General features: G+C 47.9%; 1 protein-coding gene across 9 annotated transcripts in view; it reads right to left on the reverse strand.

Annotated features, from left to right (window-relative positions):
• CDK5RAP2 (CDK5 regulatory subunit associated protein 2) overlaps positions 1 to 19,312 on the reverse strand; it is a 183,555-nt gene that overhangs the window by 147,932 nt on the left and 16,311 nt on the right. For all 9 annotated transcript variants that reach the window (XM_019966830.2, XM_019966831.2, XM_070795383.1 and 6 more), the window contains exons 4-5: positions 7,126 to 7,236; positions 3,174 to 3,250 (exon numbers count right to left, since the gene is read on the reverse strand). In XM_019966830.2, coding sequence (XP_019822389.2) covers positions 3,174 to 3,250; positions 7,126 to 7,236 — 188 coding nt within the window. The remainder of the gene's footprint in view (positions 1 to 3,173; positions 3,251 to 7,125; positions 7,237 to 19,312) is intronic.

Consider the following 19,312-nt stretch of genomic DNA (forward strand, 5'->3'; position numbering starts at 1 on the left):
GGCTACAAGTCAGGGACTCCAGTCCTAATTCCAGCTCTGGTCTTTCTAAGCGGTTTTGCTGCACTCTTTCCCTTCTCCAGACCTGAATTCCCCTCCTTGATGAAAAGGAGGTTTCTGAGAAAGCTGCCTAGCTCCCAGGATAATGATGGAAGGTGAATGAGCCTGAAAGCATCTTTTCAACGGTGAAGTGTGATGTGCATATGGGATCATCACGGTCGCCAGAGGAGTTTCCGGAGGGGCTGAGGTGGGGCCCGGAAGCAGCCACAGGACTCAGCCTGGGCCTCTACGGCGGGGAGGCGGCAGGACAGTCACCGGGGCCGGCAGCGAATGGGGAAGCAGAGAGTCCTGCCAGGGCAAAGCCAGAGCCGCAGGGGCAGGGCATGCTTAGTATCTGCGTGCCATTTGGGACGAGGCGCTGGTGGAGAGCAGGCTGGAGCAGTGGAGTCACTGTGAATATTCTTACGTAGAAACTCTGCCCTGGGAGGCTTCCTTGACATCACCCTGCCTACCCCTTACCCAGCCCTGTGGACTGTGCTTCCCAAATGTCCACCCAATCCCCACCAACAGCTCATCACGAGTCTCTCAGCTCAACTACTGAACTCGCTTCCCTGCTTCCACCCCGGCTCCCCCCACAGAACATTCCCCACTCGGCCTCCAGAGTGACCTTTTTAAAAACAAAAACAAAGCCCTGATTGTTATCAGTGGCTTAAAACTCATGACTGTTTTCATCGGATCTCAGGATAAAAGACCAAAATCTCTAGCGTGGCTCAAGACCCTGCAAGACGAGCCTGAGCCCCGAGGCACGCTGGATCACCTGAGACGTGCACACCCCCGTCTCCTCCAAGACTCTCCCCTCTTCCCCTTAAGGCCTACTTGCCCCCAGGATCATCGCAAACGCCGCCTCCCCGGCCGCAGACCTCGTTACGCACCTACGGCTGCTGCGCTTGCTCTCACGGCGCCCTTTCTTCTCCGAGCTCTTTTCGCAATTTGTATTTACAGATCTATATTTCCAAGTACTTGATCCCCACCACTGCTGCCAGAATGTAAGCCCCACCTGTCTGTCTGGACCGCCGCTCTAGTCTCAGGAACCTAGGCCAGTACGGCACGTAACAACTGCTTGAGAAATATTTTCTGAATAAATTAATTAAGCTGATCAGATCAAGAAAGGGCCCCAAACTCCAGTCTAGGCACTTGGGGGATCGATGCATACAAACGTGGGCACAGCCATGGAGCACTCAGCCCGGTGTGCTGGTATCGAGGCGTGCGCGTAGCCTTTGTGAGTCTGGGTCTCCATGTACACACGCCTGGCTAGAAACAAGTCCTGGCCAAGATCCGCAGCAGGCAGGGCGCTGAGCATGCAACAGACCGAATTCTACTACTGGTTTCCCGGCTTGGTAAAGTCGATTTGACTCCCTGCCCAGAGAACGACGTTGCTCCCAAACAATGACAAAAGCAACCAACGAAAACAACGCATTAGGGAGCCCCTGGCAGCCCAGTGCTTTGGGCTCGGTGCTTTCAGTGCCGTGGGCCCGGGTTCCATGAGAAATCAAGATCCTGCGGGCCACACGGCAGAGAAAAGGCAGAACCACCACCACCAACGGGTTAGTGTGGTTCACTCATTCATCCATCACTCACCCACTGAGAAGACAGCACGTGTGCAAGGTCAGCGCAGCCCGAGAAGCCTGGACCGGGGCCGTCTAGCCTCCCCCGAGCCCACAGCCGTCCACGCTGGCTGCCGGCTGGGCCACGGCAACAGGGACCGTGGAGCCCGGCCCAGCTCAGCGCAGCTGCAGGCGTGTTTCAGCCGCTCGTCATGTCCGACTCCGTGACCCGTGGACAGCAGGACCCTCTGTCCATGGGATTTCCCAGACAAGAATGCTGGAGTGGGTTGCCATTTCCTTTTCCAGAGGATCTTCCCAACGTGGGGATCGAAACCTGCATCTCCCGCCTTGCAGGCAGATTCTTCACCACGGAGCCACTGGGGAAGCCCTCGCAGTGCAGCTGTGCCCCAGGCCGCCGTGGAGCTCCGCCGCCAGGACCGCCAAAGCGTGACCACACGAACTTCCAGCCGGGCCCTCGGTGGGTCAGCTCCAGGAAGTCTTCAGCATCTCTCAAGTGAAACTCAGCACACTCTCGTGTCGCCCCCGTACTCATAAATGCGCTCTGGCACTGCGCCCCCATCAGACCCGTTTACATGCTCACCACTGCCCGGGCGCTCTGAGTAAGGGGAAGTCTCTTTTCAAATCCGCAGCACATTTACCTAAGAAATGCTTATGCATGAATGAATAACCAGTTGAGACACAGACTCTTCTCTGAACTGTGACTGCTGGTCAATAAATATTTAAATTAATTAACTGATTAAAATAATAGTTTTCTATTTGTTTAATGCAATAGAGCCCTTCCTTTATGAAATACTACAAGGGAACCTAGTACAGAAAACACACACAGAAACTAGTGACTCTGGCTGAAGCCCCCACTCCGCCCCCGAGCCTCGCCCACCCCGGGGGTTCCCTCTAAGACTCCAAGGCCCTCGGCCTTTCACAGCGATGAAGACGAACGAGCTGTGGAGATAACTGACAATATAGCTGGATCGCACAGACACGTCCCTAAGGAGAGAGGCCAGACACAAAAGCGCGAGAGCAGCAGACGCCTCCTGTTCTCTAAGTTCAAAAACAGGCAAGACTGAGCGATGCGGGTGCTAACGGCGAGCGCAGAGGTGGTCTGTGTGAAGGAGTGTAAGTTCCAGGAGCACAAAGGCAACCCCAGGGGCCTGACGACCTTCCAGTCACTCCACGAACAGCATCACGCTGCACACTTACCATCGGCGCATTTTCTTATGTCACATTTTTGTAACATACTTATAGGAAATGGTGAGATAGATGAGATACTTAGAGAGCATTGCCGACTCGATGGACATGAGTTTGAGCAAACTCTGGGAGATGGTGAAGGACAGGGAAGCCTGTGTGCTGCAGTCCATGGAGTTGCAAAGAGTTGGACAGGACTTGGCAGACTGAACAACAACATTACATTTTAAAAGTTTGTTGAAAAATAAATAAAAATGAAAACCTCCTCAGGGTACTGAGAGCAACTGGCTTAGAAACACAAGGCTCTCTCCTCCCAGCACGACCAGCCACCGCCACCACCAAGCCCGGGTGATGAGGACAGGTACTCACGAGGCTTTGATGAGCAGCCGCTCTCTCTCCTGCAGCTCCCGCTTCAGGCTCTCTACTTCCACCTTGAGCTCGATGTTCTTTGGGACAAGATCAGGAGAGAAAAGAAACGTGTAAAACACAGGCCATCCAAATGCCTTCAGTGGGGAACCCACCTTCAGTGTGAACTGGCTCCGATGCTCTTAACAGATACGATGCTCTTAATGGGCAGATGTTAGATTCAAACCCTCATTAGCCTCGGGGCACAGGGAAAAGGGGGTTATTAAACACTGGTGGGCTCCGAAGAAAGCCCTGGATTTCTCAAGGCTTGGAACAATTATGTAAATTTTCCAAGCACCTAATAGCCAGAGCACTCAAGCATCGAGGCATACATGCCATACAAGTGAGGCTGGTTTAAAAATTGTTTGTCCTCCGCCAAGCACATTTACAAGCAATTCTGCAGTTTGTTTTTCCCATTCCGAGGCAATTACTTCTGGTTGTTTACAATCATGCATGTGGTAGTTGGAGCAGTGGGAATGTGCTGCAGCTTCAAAAAAACATGCAGATGGGAAGCCACATCACTGCCTGTCTCATTTCAGTGTGAGATTTCGGGGTACCCCCTTCCCAAAGAGCCGCGACTGCATGGGGCCCACTGCCTGGAGGGGGCGCCACAGGGCTCTCCCGCCAGCTTCCTGTTAACTGACCTAAATGAAGGGAGGCACACAGGGCCTTGGGCTTGCAACTCCTGTGACAACCCAAAGGCAGGGTCTTTGGCACATGGATCACAGCATGAGGCTGTGGGGCATGGATAGGCTTTGAGAACCAGTTCACTGATGTCCTCAGACAGATTAGATGAATTCACCCAGCACAGAGGCGGGTCCAAGTGTGTGGTCTGCAGAGGGCTGCTGCAAATCCCAGATTTCCCTAATCCTGTGCCTGTTTTATTCCAATAATGTACACCAACTGACAGTCTGTTCCCTAGTACATGTGTATCATTGTAAATAAAAATAACATTTCCAGTACGATTTACAATCTTAGAGGACGTGCCTCCCTCCTTTCAGCGAAACGGCCCCAAAGGGAAGAGCACCCCTGACTGAGAAGTCTGCCAGGATGGGAAGGCCACGGCCTTGGGACTCGACAACTGTTCAGTCGCTCGGTCGTGTCTCACATTCTGCAACCCCGTGAACTGCAGCACGCCAGGCCTCCCTGTCCTTTACTATGCCCCAGAGTTTGCTCAAACTCATGTCCATTGAATCAACGATGCCAGACCTGGCTTCAAATTCTGTCTCCACTCTTTACTGGGCAGAAACCGTGCTGAGTCAGCGGACGCTCGTCCACTCGTTCCTTCACGTGACAGATACACACCGACCCCTGTGACAGACCGAGCACCGGCTAAGCGTCGAGGCCGCCGGGGTCGGCAAGGCAGACAGCCCCGCCTTCCTGCTCATATCCAACACGAAGGCAGCAGAGGGAGCCTGTAACTGACCTCAGAAACATAAGCCCAAGGGACTTCCCTGATGGTCCAGTGGCTAAGAGTCCTCACTCCCATCGCAGGGGCCCAGGTTCGATCCCTAGTCAGGGAACTCGAGCCTGCAAGCTACAATCCAAGAACCTGGATGCTGCAACTACACAGAGCCCACGTGCAACAACAAAGGCCCATGTGCCGCGAGACACGGACAAATAAACAAACATTAAAAGAAAAAAAGAGCTCTCATCACAACGCGGGGGTGGGGGAAATCTTAGAAAAGAAAAGGAAGAAACAGTCCCTACGGCCCTCTCAGATCCCTCAGGGGGTCACACGGCAAACACGAGGCCCAGCTGCCCTGCTGGATTCGAGGGCTGGATGAGCTAACAAACGAGCAGCGGCACGAGACAGGGCTCAGGCGACGCTGTTTTCCTCACCACCAAACAACGGAGACTAAGGAAGCCATGTCTGCAGAACTTTTCCTAGAAAAAACTGACCTCTGCATAAAGCACACTGGGTGTCAGCGCACAACGTCTTCAACTGTGGTTTTGGGAAAACTGTAGAAACCCCTTCAAAGAGAAGAGTCCTCTTCCAGCTCTCCAAAGGGCAGAGAGCTTCTACATAACAGCTGACATCATATGTTCTAAGTGGTCTGCTTTCTGATGAACCAACTGGCAGCCCCAGACCAGCGAATTTACAAGACTACACAGCTAACATGTCCGTGAGATTATTCTTTGCGAGCCTGATATTTCAAGCTATAAACTTATATACATGGTGATCAAACTTTCTAAACCGAAAATCAAGACACCATTTAAGTATCAAATGGAATATCATTATAAAAAAGAATGAAGAAGCTCTTAAACCACTATTAAGGAAACATATGCAAGATATTGTTAACATCAAAGCAGAACATGCTCACGTTTATGTGAAAAGGGTGCTGATTCATAATATACATACACGCAATGGCTGCTTGCATACACATAAAACTTCTCTGCCTGAAGAATTAATCATATTGGTTAGATCTAGGGAACCAGGGGACAAGGATGGAAGAAAGTCTTTCCAGCATATACCTTCTACACTTTTTGATTCTGAACCATATACATCTATCCAAAATATTAAAATTTAAATAAAAGTACAATCAAATCAAGCCATCTAGCCAAGCAATGGAAAAAGAAGAGCTGAAACCACATGGCACAGTGAGGCAGGCAGACCCAGGTTCAAAGCCCACCTCACGGCGCAGCTACACGACATCAAGCGCACTACTGATCTTTCCTGAGCTTCAGTTTCCTCTCCTGCTAGATAAGGATCATTTCCACGGGACAAGACTGTCGTGAGAATGAAAAGAAGATGATGAAGGTACAAACACCCAGGACAGGTGCCTGACCAAGAGGAGGCAGTTACCTTCTTTGAGATTTCCTAACACCCATATTTGTCCTGAGGTACATGACAATCATACATAAGTAGGAAATATTTTAGGTGACAGGCTTTTCTTTAAAATTTTGATTGCATCACCACTTCTTTCCCAAAAATCCTCATTGTCTTTCTCTCCCACAATAAAGGAAAAAAACAATTGGGTCTTGAGGGACAAGGGAGCTTTTTAATTCTTGAGAAGGCTCAGAAGTACAATACAATCAATCTTCAAGACAAGTCCATTTAAGTCCACCCACTAAAACTCAAGGAGGGTTTGTTTTCCTCCTTCAAAAGTTTCCACTGGTGCAAACTTCAGAAGAGGGAAAAAAATGGAATAAGTCTCAGGCCAAGGGCTAACTCCTAGAGAAAGTCAAGAAAGGGGCACTAAAATATTGTTTGTACTCCTGCCTTTTCAAGAGAGCCAAGTTCTTTTTTCAACTCCCAGAACCACAGTTTGTTTTCAGGCAGAGGCCTCTGGGTCAAGACTTGAGATAGGAATAGACTTTTTTCCTGACAGTTATAAGCAAGCACGCGAGGAATACAGAAGAGTCGTTATCACAGAAAAAAATGACAACCGTAACTCTGGGCTGCCGACAGAAGCTGCAACAAGACAGTGACGATCACTGGCGAGGGCTGACTGTGTGCTGAGGCTTTCCATCTACCAACTCATTTTAATCCACACAAATAACCCCAGGACAGAGGGGTTATCACTTAACTCTGGAAGCAAGCCCAGACAGCTGAAGGGACTTACTTGCCTACAGTTACACAAGCTAGTGAGTAACAACAGGATTCAATTCCAAAGACATGCCACCATTTCACTCTTTGTCTCATTTATAAATAATGAGAAAACGGCAATTGAGATATGCTAAGTCAGAATTCCATTTTAAGAAGAGAGAAAGACTCCCTTAAAATTAATCTTGTATCGCTTTGCTTAGTATTAAGGTCATTCTATTATCTTTACGCTCCCTGTAATCAATCCAATAAAAGGAAAGCAGTGCTATCTATTCGTGCCAAGTCTGAGAACAAACATTAATCGAACTGCTGCTTCGAATGGCCACGAGGAAAGACGCCAGGCGCGGCAGCGCCGAGCGGGGCACTCACGGTTTTGCAGGCACGCTCCGTGCGGCCGCCACGCTCCCGCTGCAGGCTTTCCTCGAGGAAATAGATGCGGAGCTTTAGGTTAAAGTTTTCTTTCTTCAGTTCAGTGATTTGCTAGAAAATAAGCACAGATGGGTTACTGAAAATAAGGTCTGAGGGACGAGACTTGCCTGACGCCCATAGCTTCCAGGGCTACAGAGGGAGTAAGAGCTCAGCTTTGCGGCTGCTGCTGCTGCTAAGTCGCTTCAGTCGTGTCCAACTCTGTGCGACCCCATAGGCAGAAGCCCACCAGGCTCCCCAGTCCTTGGGATTCTCCAGGCAAGAACACTGGAGTGGGTTGCCATTTCCTTCTCCAATGCATGAAAGGGAAAAGTGAAAGTGAAGTCGCTCAGTCGTGTCTGACTCTTAGCGACCCCGTGGACTACAGCCTCCCAGGCTCCTCCATCCATGGGATTTTCCAGGCAAGAGTACTGGAGTGGGGTGCGCTCAGCTTTGCTACAACCGCACAAACCCAGGATTAAGAGCCAGATGCAGGACAGTCTGAGCACAGAAATGAATGATGACTGAGTGCAGAGACAGAATTCATGACTCCACACTGAAAGCAAGTTAGGAAAGGAAAGGAAGAAGGGAGGCTCTTCTTTATAAAATAAATCAAGTTAATAAATGTAGAGAGTAGCAGGGAGAGAAAACCACCATTATACAACTGCTAGACTCAACTAACACACACACACACGTAGAAATAAATGACTCGGGCCGAGATCGGCACACAAACGCACTGGGGGAAGCGCGCGTTCCCACCGTCTCACGATGGCCACCCCACAGACGGCTTATCATTTGGGAAACATATCGTCACGATTCAGAAGCCTAGCAGACATCACCCTAATCAACAGAATATATTACTACTAGCCCTGGTGGGACAGACCGACATGCTGTGCCTCCTGAACTAAGTCACTGAAAGTAAGCAATTTCATTTAAAAACGCTAAAATACCTATAATCTTCTCTCTCTCTGTCTCTCTTGTTTTTTTTTTTTTGGCAACTTAACGGCTTGTGAGATCTTAGTTCCCCAACCAGGGAACTGAACCTGGACCCTGGCAGTGAAAGCACCAAGTCCCAACCACTGGACTGCCAAGGAATCCCCCAAACACCTACAACCCTTAACCTTGAACTAGTCAAGAGTTGTCGGACTTCTCTGGTGGCGTAGCGGATAAAAATGCGCCTGCCAATGCAGGGAACACGGGCTCAATCCCTGGTGCAGCAAGCTTCCACCCGCCATGGAGCAACTAAGCCCACACCCACTGAGCCTGAGCCGGGCAGCAGCTGAAGCCCGTGAACCCAGGGCCTGTGCTCCGCGCGGGGAGAAGCCACAGCAGTGAGGAGCCCTCGCACCTCCACAAGGACCAGCCCCTGCTCGCCGCCAACCAGAGAAAAAAGCCTGCACGCAGCAAGGAAGACCCAGGGCAGCCAGAAATAACCACAAATGAATATAGCTTTTCTTAAAATGTTTAATCAAGAGTCATCAATCAAACAAATCCAAAATGAAGGGCGCTCTACAAACAACAGACTCGGACTCTTCAGGAATCTTCATGACAATCTCAAGACAAAGAGGGCTGGGGACTTTCCTAATGAATGGAAGTAACAGAGGCCTGACTGTGAAGTACAATAAAATCATACAGTGACTCCTGAAATCTTTTAACGCTATATGGAGACAGCTGGGGGACTCTGAATAACAACAAGAAATTCCAGGATGATTTCAGTAGCAATTTCTACCAAATATTTAAATCTCTACCAATTTTATACAATCTCTTCCAGAAAACAGAAAATGAGGCAACTTTTCCACTTCATTTTAGGAGGGCAGCATTACCCTCATAAAACCAGACAAAAATATTATAAGAAAACTACAGACTAAATCCTCTAAATGATAGACTCAAAACCCTCAACTAAATCTTTAAAAATTCTGTTCAGTTCAGTTGTTCAGTCATGTCCGACCCTTTGCGATCCCGTGGACTGCAGGACGCCAGGTTTCCCAGTCTATCACCAACTCCCAGAGCTTGCTCAAACTCATGTCCATTGAGTCCGTGATGCCACCCAACCATCTCATCGTCTGTTGTCCCCTTCTCCTCCCGCCTTCAATCTTCCCAGCATCAGAGTCTTTTCAAATGAGTCAGTTCTTCGCATCAGGTGGCCAAAGTACTGGAGCTTCAGCTTCAACATCAGTCCTCCAATGAATATTTAGGACTGATTTCCTTTAGGATGGACTGGTTGTATCTCCTTGCAGTCCAAGGGACTCTCAAGAGTCTCCAATTCCACAATCCAAAAGCGTCAATTCTTCGGTGCTCAGCTTTCTTTATGGTCCAACTTTCACATCCATACATGACCACTGGAAAAACCACAGCTTGGACTATACAGACTTCTGTCAGTTAAGTGATGTCTCTGTTTTTTAATATGCTGTCTAGGTCTGTCATAGCTTTTCTTCCAAGGAACGAGCATCTTTTCATTTCATGGCTGCAGTCACCATCTGCAGTGATTTTGGAGCCCAAGAAAATAAAGTCTCTCACTGTTTCCATTGTTTCCTCATCTATTTGCCATGAAATGATGGGACTGGATGCCATGATCTTTGTTTTCTGAATGCTGAATTATAAGCCAGCTTTTTCACTCTCCTCTTTCACTTTCATCAAGAGGCTCTTTAGTTGTTCACTTTCTGCCATAAGCGTGGTGTCATCTGCATATCTGAGGTTATTGATATTTCTCCCAGCAATCTTGATTCCAGCTTGTGCTTCCTCCAGCCCAGCGTTTCTCATGATGTACTCTGCATAGAAGTTAAATAAGCAGGGTGACAATATACAGCCTTGACATACTCCTTTTCCTATTTGGAACCAGTCTGTTGTTCCATGTCCAGTTCTAACTGTTGCTTCCTGACCTGCATACAGATTCCTCAGGAGACAGGTCAGGCGCTCTGGTATTCCCATCTCTTTCAGAATTTTCCACAGTTTATTGTGATCCACACAGTCAAAGGCTTTAGTGTAGTCAATGAAGCAGAAGTAGATGTTTTTCTGGAATTCTTTTACTTTTTCTATGAGCCAATGGATGTTGGCAATCTGATCTCTGGTTCCTCTGCCTTTTCTAAATCCGGCTTGAACATCTGGAAGTTCACATACTGTTGAAGCCTGGCTTGGAGAATTTTAGGCATTACTTTGTGAGCATGTGAGATGAGTGCAATAGTCTGAACATTCTTTGGTACTGCCTTTCTTTGGAAAATTGGAAACATAGTAACACATCATGAGCGGGATTTATCCCAGGAATCTAACACTACTTCAATATTCCAAAGTCAATCCATGTAATTCACCAAACTAAAAGACCAAAGAAGAAAAAACACATATGATCATAGCAAAACGTGCAGAAAAAGTATTAGACGCTCAACAATCATTCAAGATAAAAATTTAGCAAACTAGGAATTCAAGGAAACATCCTTTATCTGCTAAAGGACATATACAAAAAAATCACACATCTACAAAAAACATATTTACTAAAGATAAAGAACGAAATGCTATTCCCCTAACATCAATAATAAAGAAAGGCTATTGGCTGTTATGATTCCTATTCAAAATGTATTTGAAGTTCCAGACAGTGTGATAAAACAAGGGAAAAAAATAAAAGGCATCCAGATTGAAAAGGAAGAAGTAAAACCACCCTTATGTGCAGACAACATGAAAACAAAAAATTCCAAGGAATCTACCCAAAAAAGCTCCCAGAATTCATTAAGTGAGTTTAGCAAAGTCAGCATATAGGTATCAATCATATTTCAATATACTAGCAACAAACAATCGAAAACTGAAAAATTTTTAAATACCATTTACAATATCTCCAAAAAGGAAAATTTGTAAGAACAAATGTAGTAAGACATTATGTATGTCTGATGAAATCAAGAACCTAAATAAGTGAGGAGACTTACCAAATTCATGAATTGGAAACCCTTCTTTTAAATCAATAAATTGAGCTTCATCAAAATTTTAAAAGTTTGCTTTGGAAAAACACAGTGCTGAGAGAATGAAAAGACAAGGTACACAGTGAGAGAAAACATTTGCAAATCATAAATCCAACATAGGAACTGTATCTGCTGCTGCTGCTACTAAGTCACTTCAGTCGTGTCCGACTCTGTGCAACCCCACAGACGGCAGCTCACCAGGCTCCCCCGTCCCTGGGATTCTCCAGGCAAGAACACTGGAGTGGGTTGCCCTTTCCTTCTCCAAGGAACTGTATCTAGAATACATAAATATCTCTCAAAATGTCATTGCTAGGAAGCAACTTGATTTTAAAAAACAACAAAAAAATAGGCAAAAGATTTGAAAAAACACTTCACAGGAGAAGATACACAGATGACAAATAAGCACAAGAAAAGATTTTAAGCATCTTAGATACCACTACACATCTGTTAGAACGGCCAGAAAAAAGTTTTTAATTGATAATACCAAATGCTGATGAAAACGTAGAACAAATGGCATTCTCGTATTCTGCTGATGGGAGTGCAAAATGGTACAATCACTGTGAATAATAGTTTGGCAGTTTCTTACTAAAAAAAAAAAACTACATTTACCATATGACTCAGCGACTCCAGTCCTAGGTGTTTACCCTAGAGAAGTGAAAACCCATGCCCACACACATAAACACACAAAAACTTACACAGGAATGCTTAGTGCAGCCTTATGAATAATCACCAAAACATGGAGAGAACTCAAACGCTCTTCAAAAGGTGAATGAATCAAGTGCACGGCCACACGGTGGAAAAGCACTCAGCCACTGTGGTTCACGGCACGTGAATGAATTTCAAAGATATTACGGTGAGGGAAAGAAGTTACCCTCAAAAGATTACAAGTTGTATGATTCCATGGATATGATCTCTGGAAAAAGCAAAATTACAGGGGCTGGAAATAGAGGGACAGCCGCCAGAGGTCTGGGTGAAGAGTCTGACCACAGAGAGGGAACACTCGGGGATTTCTGGCCTTTTGGAACATTCTGATTGTGGTTGACAGTCACACGAGCCTACAACTATATACACATATACCAAAAAAAAATAATCAAATAAATACATTTATCGATTATGACAAAAGTTACAAGGGAGTATACGTATGTCAAAACTTAGCCAACACTTAAAATTGCAGGGGTTTACTTTATGCAGAAGGAGACGGGGGCGGCAGAGGATGAGCTGGTTAGATAGCATCACCAATCCAATGGACACGAATCTGACCAAACTCCAGCGGAGCGTGGCGTGCTACAGTCCCTGCGGTTACACAACTTAGAGACTGAGCAACAACAACAAAAATAAAATATAGCAAAATATTAATAGCTGTCCTTGAATGTTACTACATCACCATAAATAGATATTCATTGGGGCTTTTCTTCAACATTCTAAAAAATAATTGGTAATAGCGCATAATACTCCTTTTAATAAATTTTTGAATACTTTTATGACTGATAAAAGAAAATGATAAGTATACTCTACATTAAGTACATTCCAAATTTTCCAGCCCTGGCCCCTTGTTAACACTTAAAGTTTCAATTCTGTGGCTAAGAAGAACAGAGCAACAAGCTATTGATAGGTTCATTAAAGCCTCCCTTTTAAATGTTTTAAGGAAACAGCACATAAAACATTCATTCAAACAAAAAGTCTACCCCGCCAGATGCTTCCTATAAAGAGAAACCTTATTCCATTACTCGGCTACCAATAAATTATTTATGGAGGTTGCTGAGAATGCCCACATTGTGCATGCTGCTAAAATTCTCAGCAACACTTGAAAGAATACTTGTTCTATTTATAGGTGAAGAACGTTTTTTTTAATGAGAAAAGGTAAATCAGCCTTCAGAAGGTCGTTGCAAACGCCAGCCAAGCCCCAGTGAATAAAATGAAATACAGGCAGCAACTTTTCTGCAACAATGCCAGTCTCGTTCTCTGCGTAATGCCAGAGCGCTCATCATGCTTTCTCTGATGACCCCACCAAGCTGGCTGGGGTCCTGCTGGATGTTTCCACACACCCTTTAATTTCTTTACACAGCAGCCTACCACACTGCAGTCTACCAGCCGGGTGATTTCCTTTCTACCCAATCCGTCTCTAAGAGATGGGGAACCATATCCTCTTTTGTATTTTAGTCTACAACATAAAGAGATAGTCGTTAATACATAATAACAATGGAGTGGTCAGAAGGCCGGGCATATTTACCAATTTCTCGAAGGCCATGTGACTCAAGGAGAGACCCACAGGCCTCAGAGTCAGACAAACATTGCTTTTTTCTATCACTTTTTAAAGATTTTTTAAAATGTGGACCATTCTTAAAGTCTTTGATTGATTTTGTTCTGTTTTTAAGTTTTGGGCCCAAGGCATGGGGGATCTTAACTCCCCCAACAGGGATCAAACCTGCAACCCCTGCATTGAAAAGCAAAGTTTTTCCCACTGGACTACCAAGGAAGTTCCTCCATCCCTCTTAGAATAAAACTTCCTGGGCTTCCCCGGTTGCTCAATGGTAAAGAATCCACCTGCAATGCAGGAGACTCAGGTTTGATCCCTGGGTCGGAAAGACCTTCTGGAGAGAAAAAGGCAACCCACTCCAGTATTCTTGCCTGGAAAATTCCATGGGCAGAGAAGCCTGGCAGGCTACAGTCCACGGGGCTGCAAAAATTAAAATAAAAAAAGCTCGGTGCCGTGGCCGCAGATTTGTGTGATCTGGCTCTGCGCTCGGCCGTAAAGCGCCCTACCCCTCGTTGGCAATGCTCCACCCTCCCCAGTCCTCACATAAGCCGGGCCTTGTCTGCGCGCACAGCTCTTCCTGCAGCCCTTGCCGGGAGGTTCCATCTCAGGCTTCCATCTCAGCTTAAACGTCAGAGGCTCCAAAAGGCCCTTCCTAACTACTGGCTCCAAAGAGGGCCATCTCCACGACCTCCACCAAGTCACTCTCTCACGCAGAACGCTTGCCTTCTTATTAGAAGCTGTCACAACCTGCCTCCACCTTCGATCCTTACACATGCACTATTTGCTATCACGCCTGTTATACAAAGATCATCCACTTGTGGAGGGCAGGGACCTTTGCAATCTATCTGCTCATGGCTGTTTCCCCTGAGATTTGTAGCACAGTATCTGGGACACGGACACCCCATCAACATGTGTTGAATGAATGAGTCAGCCGGTCCAGGCCGCCTTACGAGCCAAGTGAGTTTGGTCAAGTTCCTTATTCTGTGTGCCTCAGCTCCTTTATCTGTAAAAATGGGATTATTATAATGCCCCTTGCAGAGAGCTATTACGAGGATTAAAAGAAATGAATGGGGATGTTCAGAATTGTGCCTGACACAGCGTAAGAACTGAAAACACTAATATTCTTTTCATTTGTACTTTTCATCTACACTTTAAGTAAGTTCAAGAAATGAAAAAAAAAAAGTGGAAACACTGAAAATAGCTTACCATACAATAGGAATAAATACCTGAAAATCCACCAAATATGACTCAGAAACTCAGCGCTCAAAAGTAGGTGAACACGAGAGCTGTACTCGCCAGGCTCCAGCCCTGGCAACCCGGGTGGGACCACGGAGTTGGAGCCTCCGAAAGAGGAGCCATCCCAACTCGGTCCCAGCTCAGTGGCAGGACACTCTCTGAGGCTTCTACTTGGTCATCGTGACTTCCTCCCACTCCCTGTCAAAGGCCTTCCGCGCCTAGGGCACCATCAGAAAGGGAAGAAAGACGAAAGCCAACAACATAAGAAAGAATCGGGGCAACTCCAACCAACCAAACTCTCAGCCAGGAGCCGCGCTTCTGGTGACCTGGCCATCAGTTTCAGCAGCTTGCAAGGGCCTGGGACTCCACAGCGGAGGCTCAGCCACCAGGGCACGTCTGGGCTGCAGGCAACAAGGACCGAGGGCAGGGGCCCCGCAGTCAGTGGAGCAGGAAGTGGACTCAACTCCCAACGCTGTCACCTGTGAGCCACGTGACCTTGGGGAAACCACTGCACGTTTTTGAGTCCCTGTCTGCTCATCAGTAAAAAGAGGATCAAAGTCACGGAGGTATTGTGACAACCACATGACCTACAGTACCTGGCAGAGCCTGGCACTGAGCGAGCAGAAAACACAGGAGCACTTTCAGAACGAATCCACTTCTCGCTCAAGCCTCAATACACAGACCTTCGAGTGACCGGTAATTTTTTTTATCCTCTTTGAAAGACCAAAAACTGTTAGACCATTCACCCAGACATCACAAAAACCACGAAATCCTGCTGCCCAGAGTTCATTTCTGGTAAATAACACCGCATGTAAGACAGTTCTGCCAGCAGCAGCTGAGCGGGGTTAGGAAGACGAAGAAGACACCCTGGGATTCGCTTCTGATTCCAGTACGCTCCCAGTGTCCTCAAAACACCCAGAAAACTGTTGCTAGGCAAACATCTATTCATCAGCCAACAATACTGGAGTAACAACAGGCCTTTAAAAGTGAACCCAAACAACGCCCGGAATGCAACTATCTTCTGAAATCTACTCTCTGTATATTCTTTCAGCCTTTGCTCATGAATACACATTTGTGGTAAAATTGTAACATAAGTGAATCTGTATAATCCATTGCTTCCCCTAACATGTCTTAAATATTTTCATGTTGCTACAGAATTCCCATAATTATCACTTAAAATGACTGCACTGAACTCCACTGAATTGATTTACATTCAATTGCTTAACCGTTTCCCTGCTGAGCACGCACGCATTCAGTGTGCTCCGGAAGAATGCCTGCAAGCTTTCCGACCAGAAAGACCAGCTGTGCATTTGGCCTTCTTTTTGTTTCTCGATCACGCTAAACTCCTGAGTGAATCACTGAATCTCAAGCTCAGCTTCCTCACCTGGGAAACACCTTCATCACAAGCTTGTTGCAATAAGCCAAAGAGATGACAAATGTAAAATATAACTCCCTTGTTCCCGATTTTTCACAATCATACACAATGTGACAACACCTTCATGCTCGCAGCTTTTCTCTTCTGCTGGGTTCTTTCCTCAGGATGAATTTCCCCAAGATGGATTATCGGGCTCAAGAGTAATATTATTTTTATGACCATCAAAATCTCTTTCCAAATGGCCTTCAAAAAGATTGTAAAAATTTACACTGCCCAGGCCGCCACCTGGCCAGGTCTGCAGAGGGCATGGCCAGGACACTCAGAGGCCTGAGCACTCAGAGCATTTGACCCAGCATGCAGGAGACCAGCCTACTACACAGATGAGCCTCTGCGCTGAACACTTACAGACTTGATTCCAAGACCTCTGGCCCTGATGGGCCCCATCTCCTGCAGAGCCAGAACCACAGAGCTCCGGTAACAGTCACTCTGCCAGCTCCAGAGAGTCCTCCTCCACTTCTGCCCACCTGCGCCCCATATGATTCTTGCTCTCCTGCCTGGTTCTCAAGGCGCCCCGTTCTCCTTCTCAGCCTCCCCTGACCCTCATCACTGCCTGCTCTCCTAAGACTCTGGGGGGCATCTGCATGCCCCTCCCTCCTGCTACACCACTCCAGCCACCTGATCCACAAGAACACGGCAGCCACCCCCATCGGCTTAAGACCCGGGATGCCACGCGCTGTCCTGGCATGTTACCTAATCCTCACCACAACCCTAGGCATTAAATATTACTTTCCCATTTCACAGGTAAGGCAACCAAAATTTACAGCTTACAAAGTAACACATTTATTTTTATCAATAAGAATTTATCGACTACCATCTTGTTCAGCTGGGTGTTGAGCACGAGGGACACAGTAGAGGAGACAAAATTAAGCAATCACACCAATAAAATACTTAATTGCAAACAATCGTAAGACTCACGGTGGAAAACATTGCATGCTGAGTGCTGGGTCCCTAGCAAACCTGGGAAGGGAGTTACGGACGGCCTCTCTATAAAGTCACGTAAAGACTAAGCCATGGCGCTCAAGGATCCTGACGCTCAGGAGGAAGAGAAAGGACAGTGCCAGCAGAGGGAGGAGCACGCTGAACGCCCGACCACGTGGCTGAGGAAGGTCAGCCCAGATGCTGGAGAGCAGGCCGTGATGGGAGACGGCTGCAGCCGGTGACACAGGGCAGGGCCACACGGGCCACGGCAAGCAGTTAGGGATTTTGCTCCAAGGTCAAAGAAACATCACAGCAGGTTCAGCGGAGACTGACAACGGAAGAGCAGAAGGCGGGGGAGCTGGCTGAGGCAGGGTCCTCGGGACAGAGCTAAGCGGGCACTGAGGGCCACGCGCCAGGCACCGAGCGAGGGGCCTTCCACACCAGGACTCACGGAGCCCTCGCCACCAGTTCTGAGTGGAAGACCGCGTCCAGCTCCGAGTTACAGAGAAGGCTCTAGAAGCCACCTGGACAAACGGGGTCACAGGCCTGCCAGTGTGACAGCACCAGACCTAACACCCACCTCTGGTCGTTCCCAGGTACGCGTCGTATCCACGTACGCCGCTACTTCAGAGCTTCGGGGCCACACACACCAGGTGGGGTCGGGGGGCAGGGGAACCACCCCCGGAAGGAAGACACCCAGCACACACAGGCCACAGGGCAGACCTGGAGATGCGGACTCCTAGCCGTGGCGCGGATAAAACACTAATGCTGACCAACTGCCTCGCTGAGACCAAGACTTTAACAAAACAGAATAAGCGCCCTGATACAAACACCAGAACCTCAGGGCAGCTGGGCTGGACACAAGAGCAGCAGAACCTGTCCCAAGGGGAAAAAAAACACATAAGTGTACAAAGACCGGGACCAGGACACTCATCACCGCTTTGTTTATCACAGTGAGGAATTAGACACAGTCTGAACGTCGCACAGGAAGAGGTTACATAAATTACGGTTCAACCCACCCCTTTAGGCACACGTCTTTATGAACTTAAGACGGCCATTAAATAATACTATCCACCTGTATCAACAGAGACAGAAAGCTATACATGTCACAGTAAAAGCCAGAAGTAAACGCTTCTATCTGTGAACAAAGAACAGCTACCCGGACTGGACACGCTGAACCAGATTCTGGGTCTCCCCGCTCACTCACAACATGTTGAGAGAGACAAAGGGAGAGACAGAGAGTAGTCCCTGGAACACACCAGAGAAGCAGAGTCCTTTACACAACGCTGCTCAGCCCGGCCTCCTCTGGTCCGGGGCACTCCCCGTGACGTTATCACCCAGAAGGACCAACGAGGCAGGATCCCACTGAAGACCACACTGATCTGCCAGCCTCCTACCGTAAGGCCGGCCGTTCAGATGACGACAGCTCAGCTGAGGAAGGGATCAGACAGCAGATCCCCAGATGACAGACTCACAAGAAGGTGTGAGAAGGGACACAGAACGCCGAGTGCAGCAGAAGGACAGAGGCCTGGGTTCAAAGACCATGTAAGTCCCTGCCCGTCGCTGGGCTCGAGGCCCCTGTGCCAGATGCAGGGCCTGGATGAGGCGGTCCCGGGAGCTCTTTTAGCACTGCGGTTCTGACTCTCTTCTCCACGCCTCCGGACCCCACCACTCACTGCACCTCCTTACTGATCACAGCACCTCCGGCCTCAGGGCACCCAGCCTGGCTCATCTGTGAAGTGACTCCAGTCACTTCCCTCCCCAGATTAAAACTTACCACTGACGCCCCTTCATCTTCAGCACAAAACTCAAAGCGGTGTAACATACAAGAGCCTGCAGAATCTGACCCCCACCTGCTTCAACAGCCCCACTTCTCTCAAGCACCCCCTAAGCCTCCTTCCAATCAAAGGGCACTTGGATTCCCAGCCTCGTCATGCCCTGTCATGCTCTCTCTGTGTCTTCGGCACGTGAGAGTCCCTCTGCCTGGGGTCACCTCCCAGTCTTCCCACCTTGGCTAATCCCTACTACTCTTGGTGACCCAACTCAAGAACACGTGCTCCAGGGAGGCTGCCCAGAGTGCCCTGGGCCAGGACCAGGCCCCCGCTCTACGCCCCACAGCGCCCTGGACTTAACCTCAATCACTGCATGATTTTCCTGTCCATCTCCCTAAACAGACTGTGAGTCTCCTGATGGGCCCTTACTCTGCTGCAAATTCCCTAGCCCCTGTCCCGGGACACGGATGTGAAAAGACCCACTGATGAATGGCTAAACTCCAAGCAAGACCAAGAGGCCTGTATTTTGCCAGACCGTCATTACCAGACTCTGATGTTCAGGTATCCGTAATCCAAGACTAGGATAAAA

The sequence above is a fragment of the Bos indicus genome, chromosome 8 (genome assembly GCF_029378745.1).
Source record: "Bos indicus isolate NIAB-ARS_2022 breed Sahiwal x Tharparkar chromosome 8, NIAB-ARS_B.indTharparkar_mat_pri_1.0, whole genome shotgun sequence".
NCBI classification, from domain to species: domain Eukaryota; kingdom Metazoa; phylum Chordata; class Mammalia; order Artiodactyla; family Bovidae; genus Bos; species Bos indicus.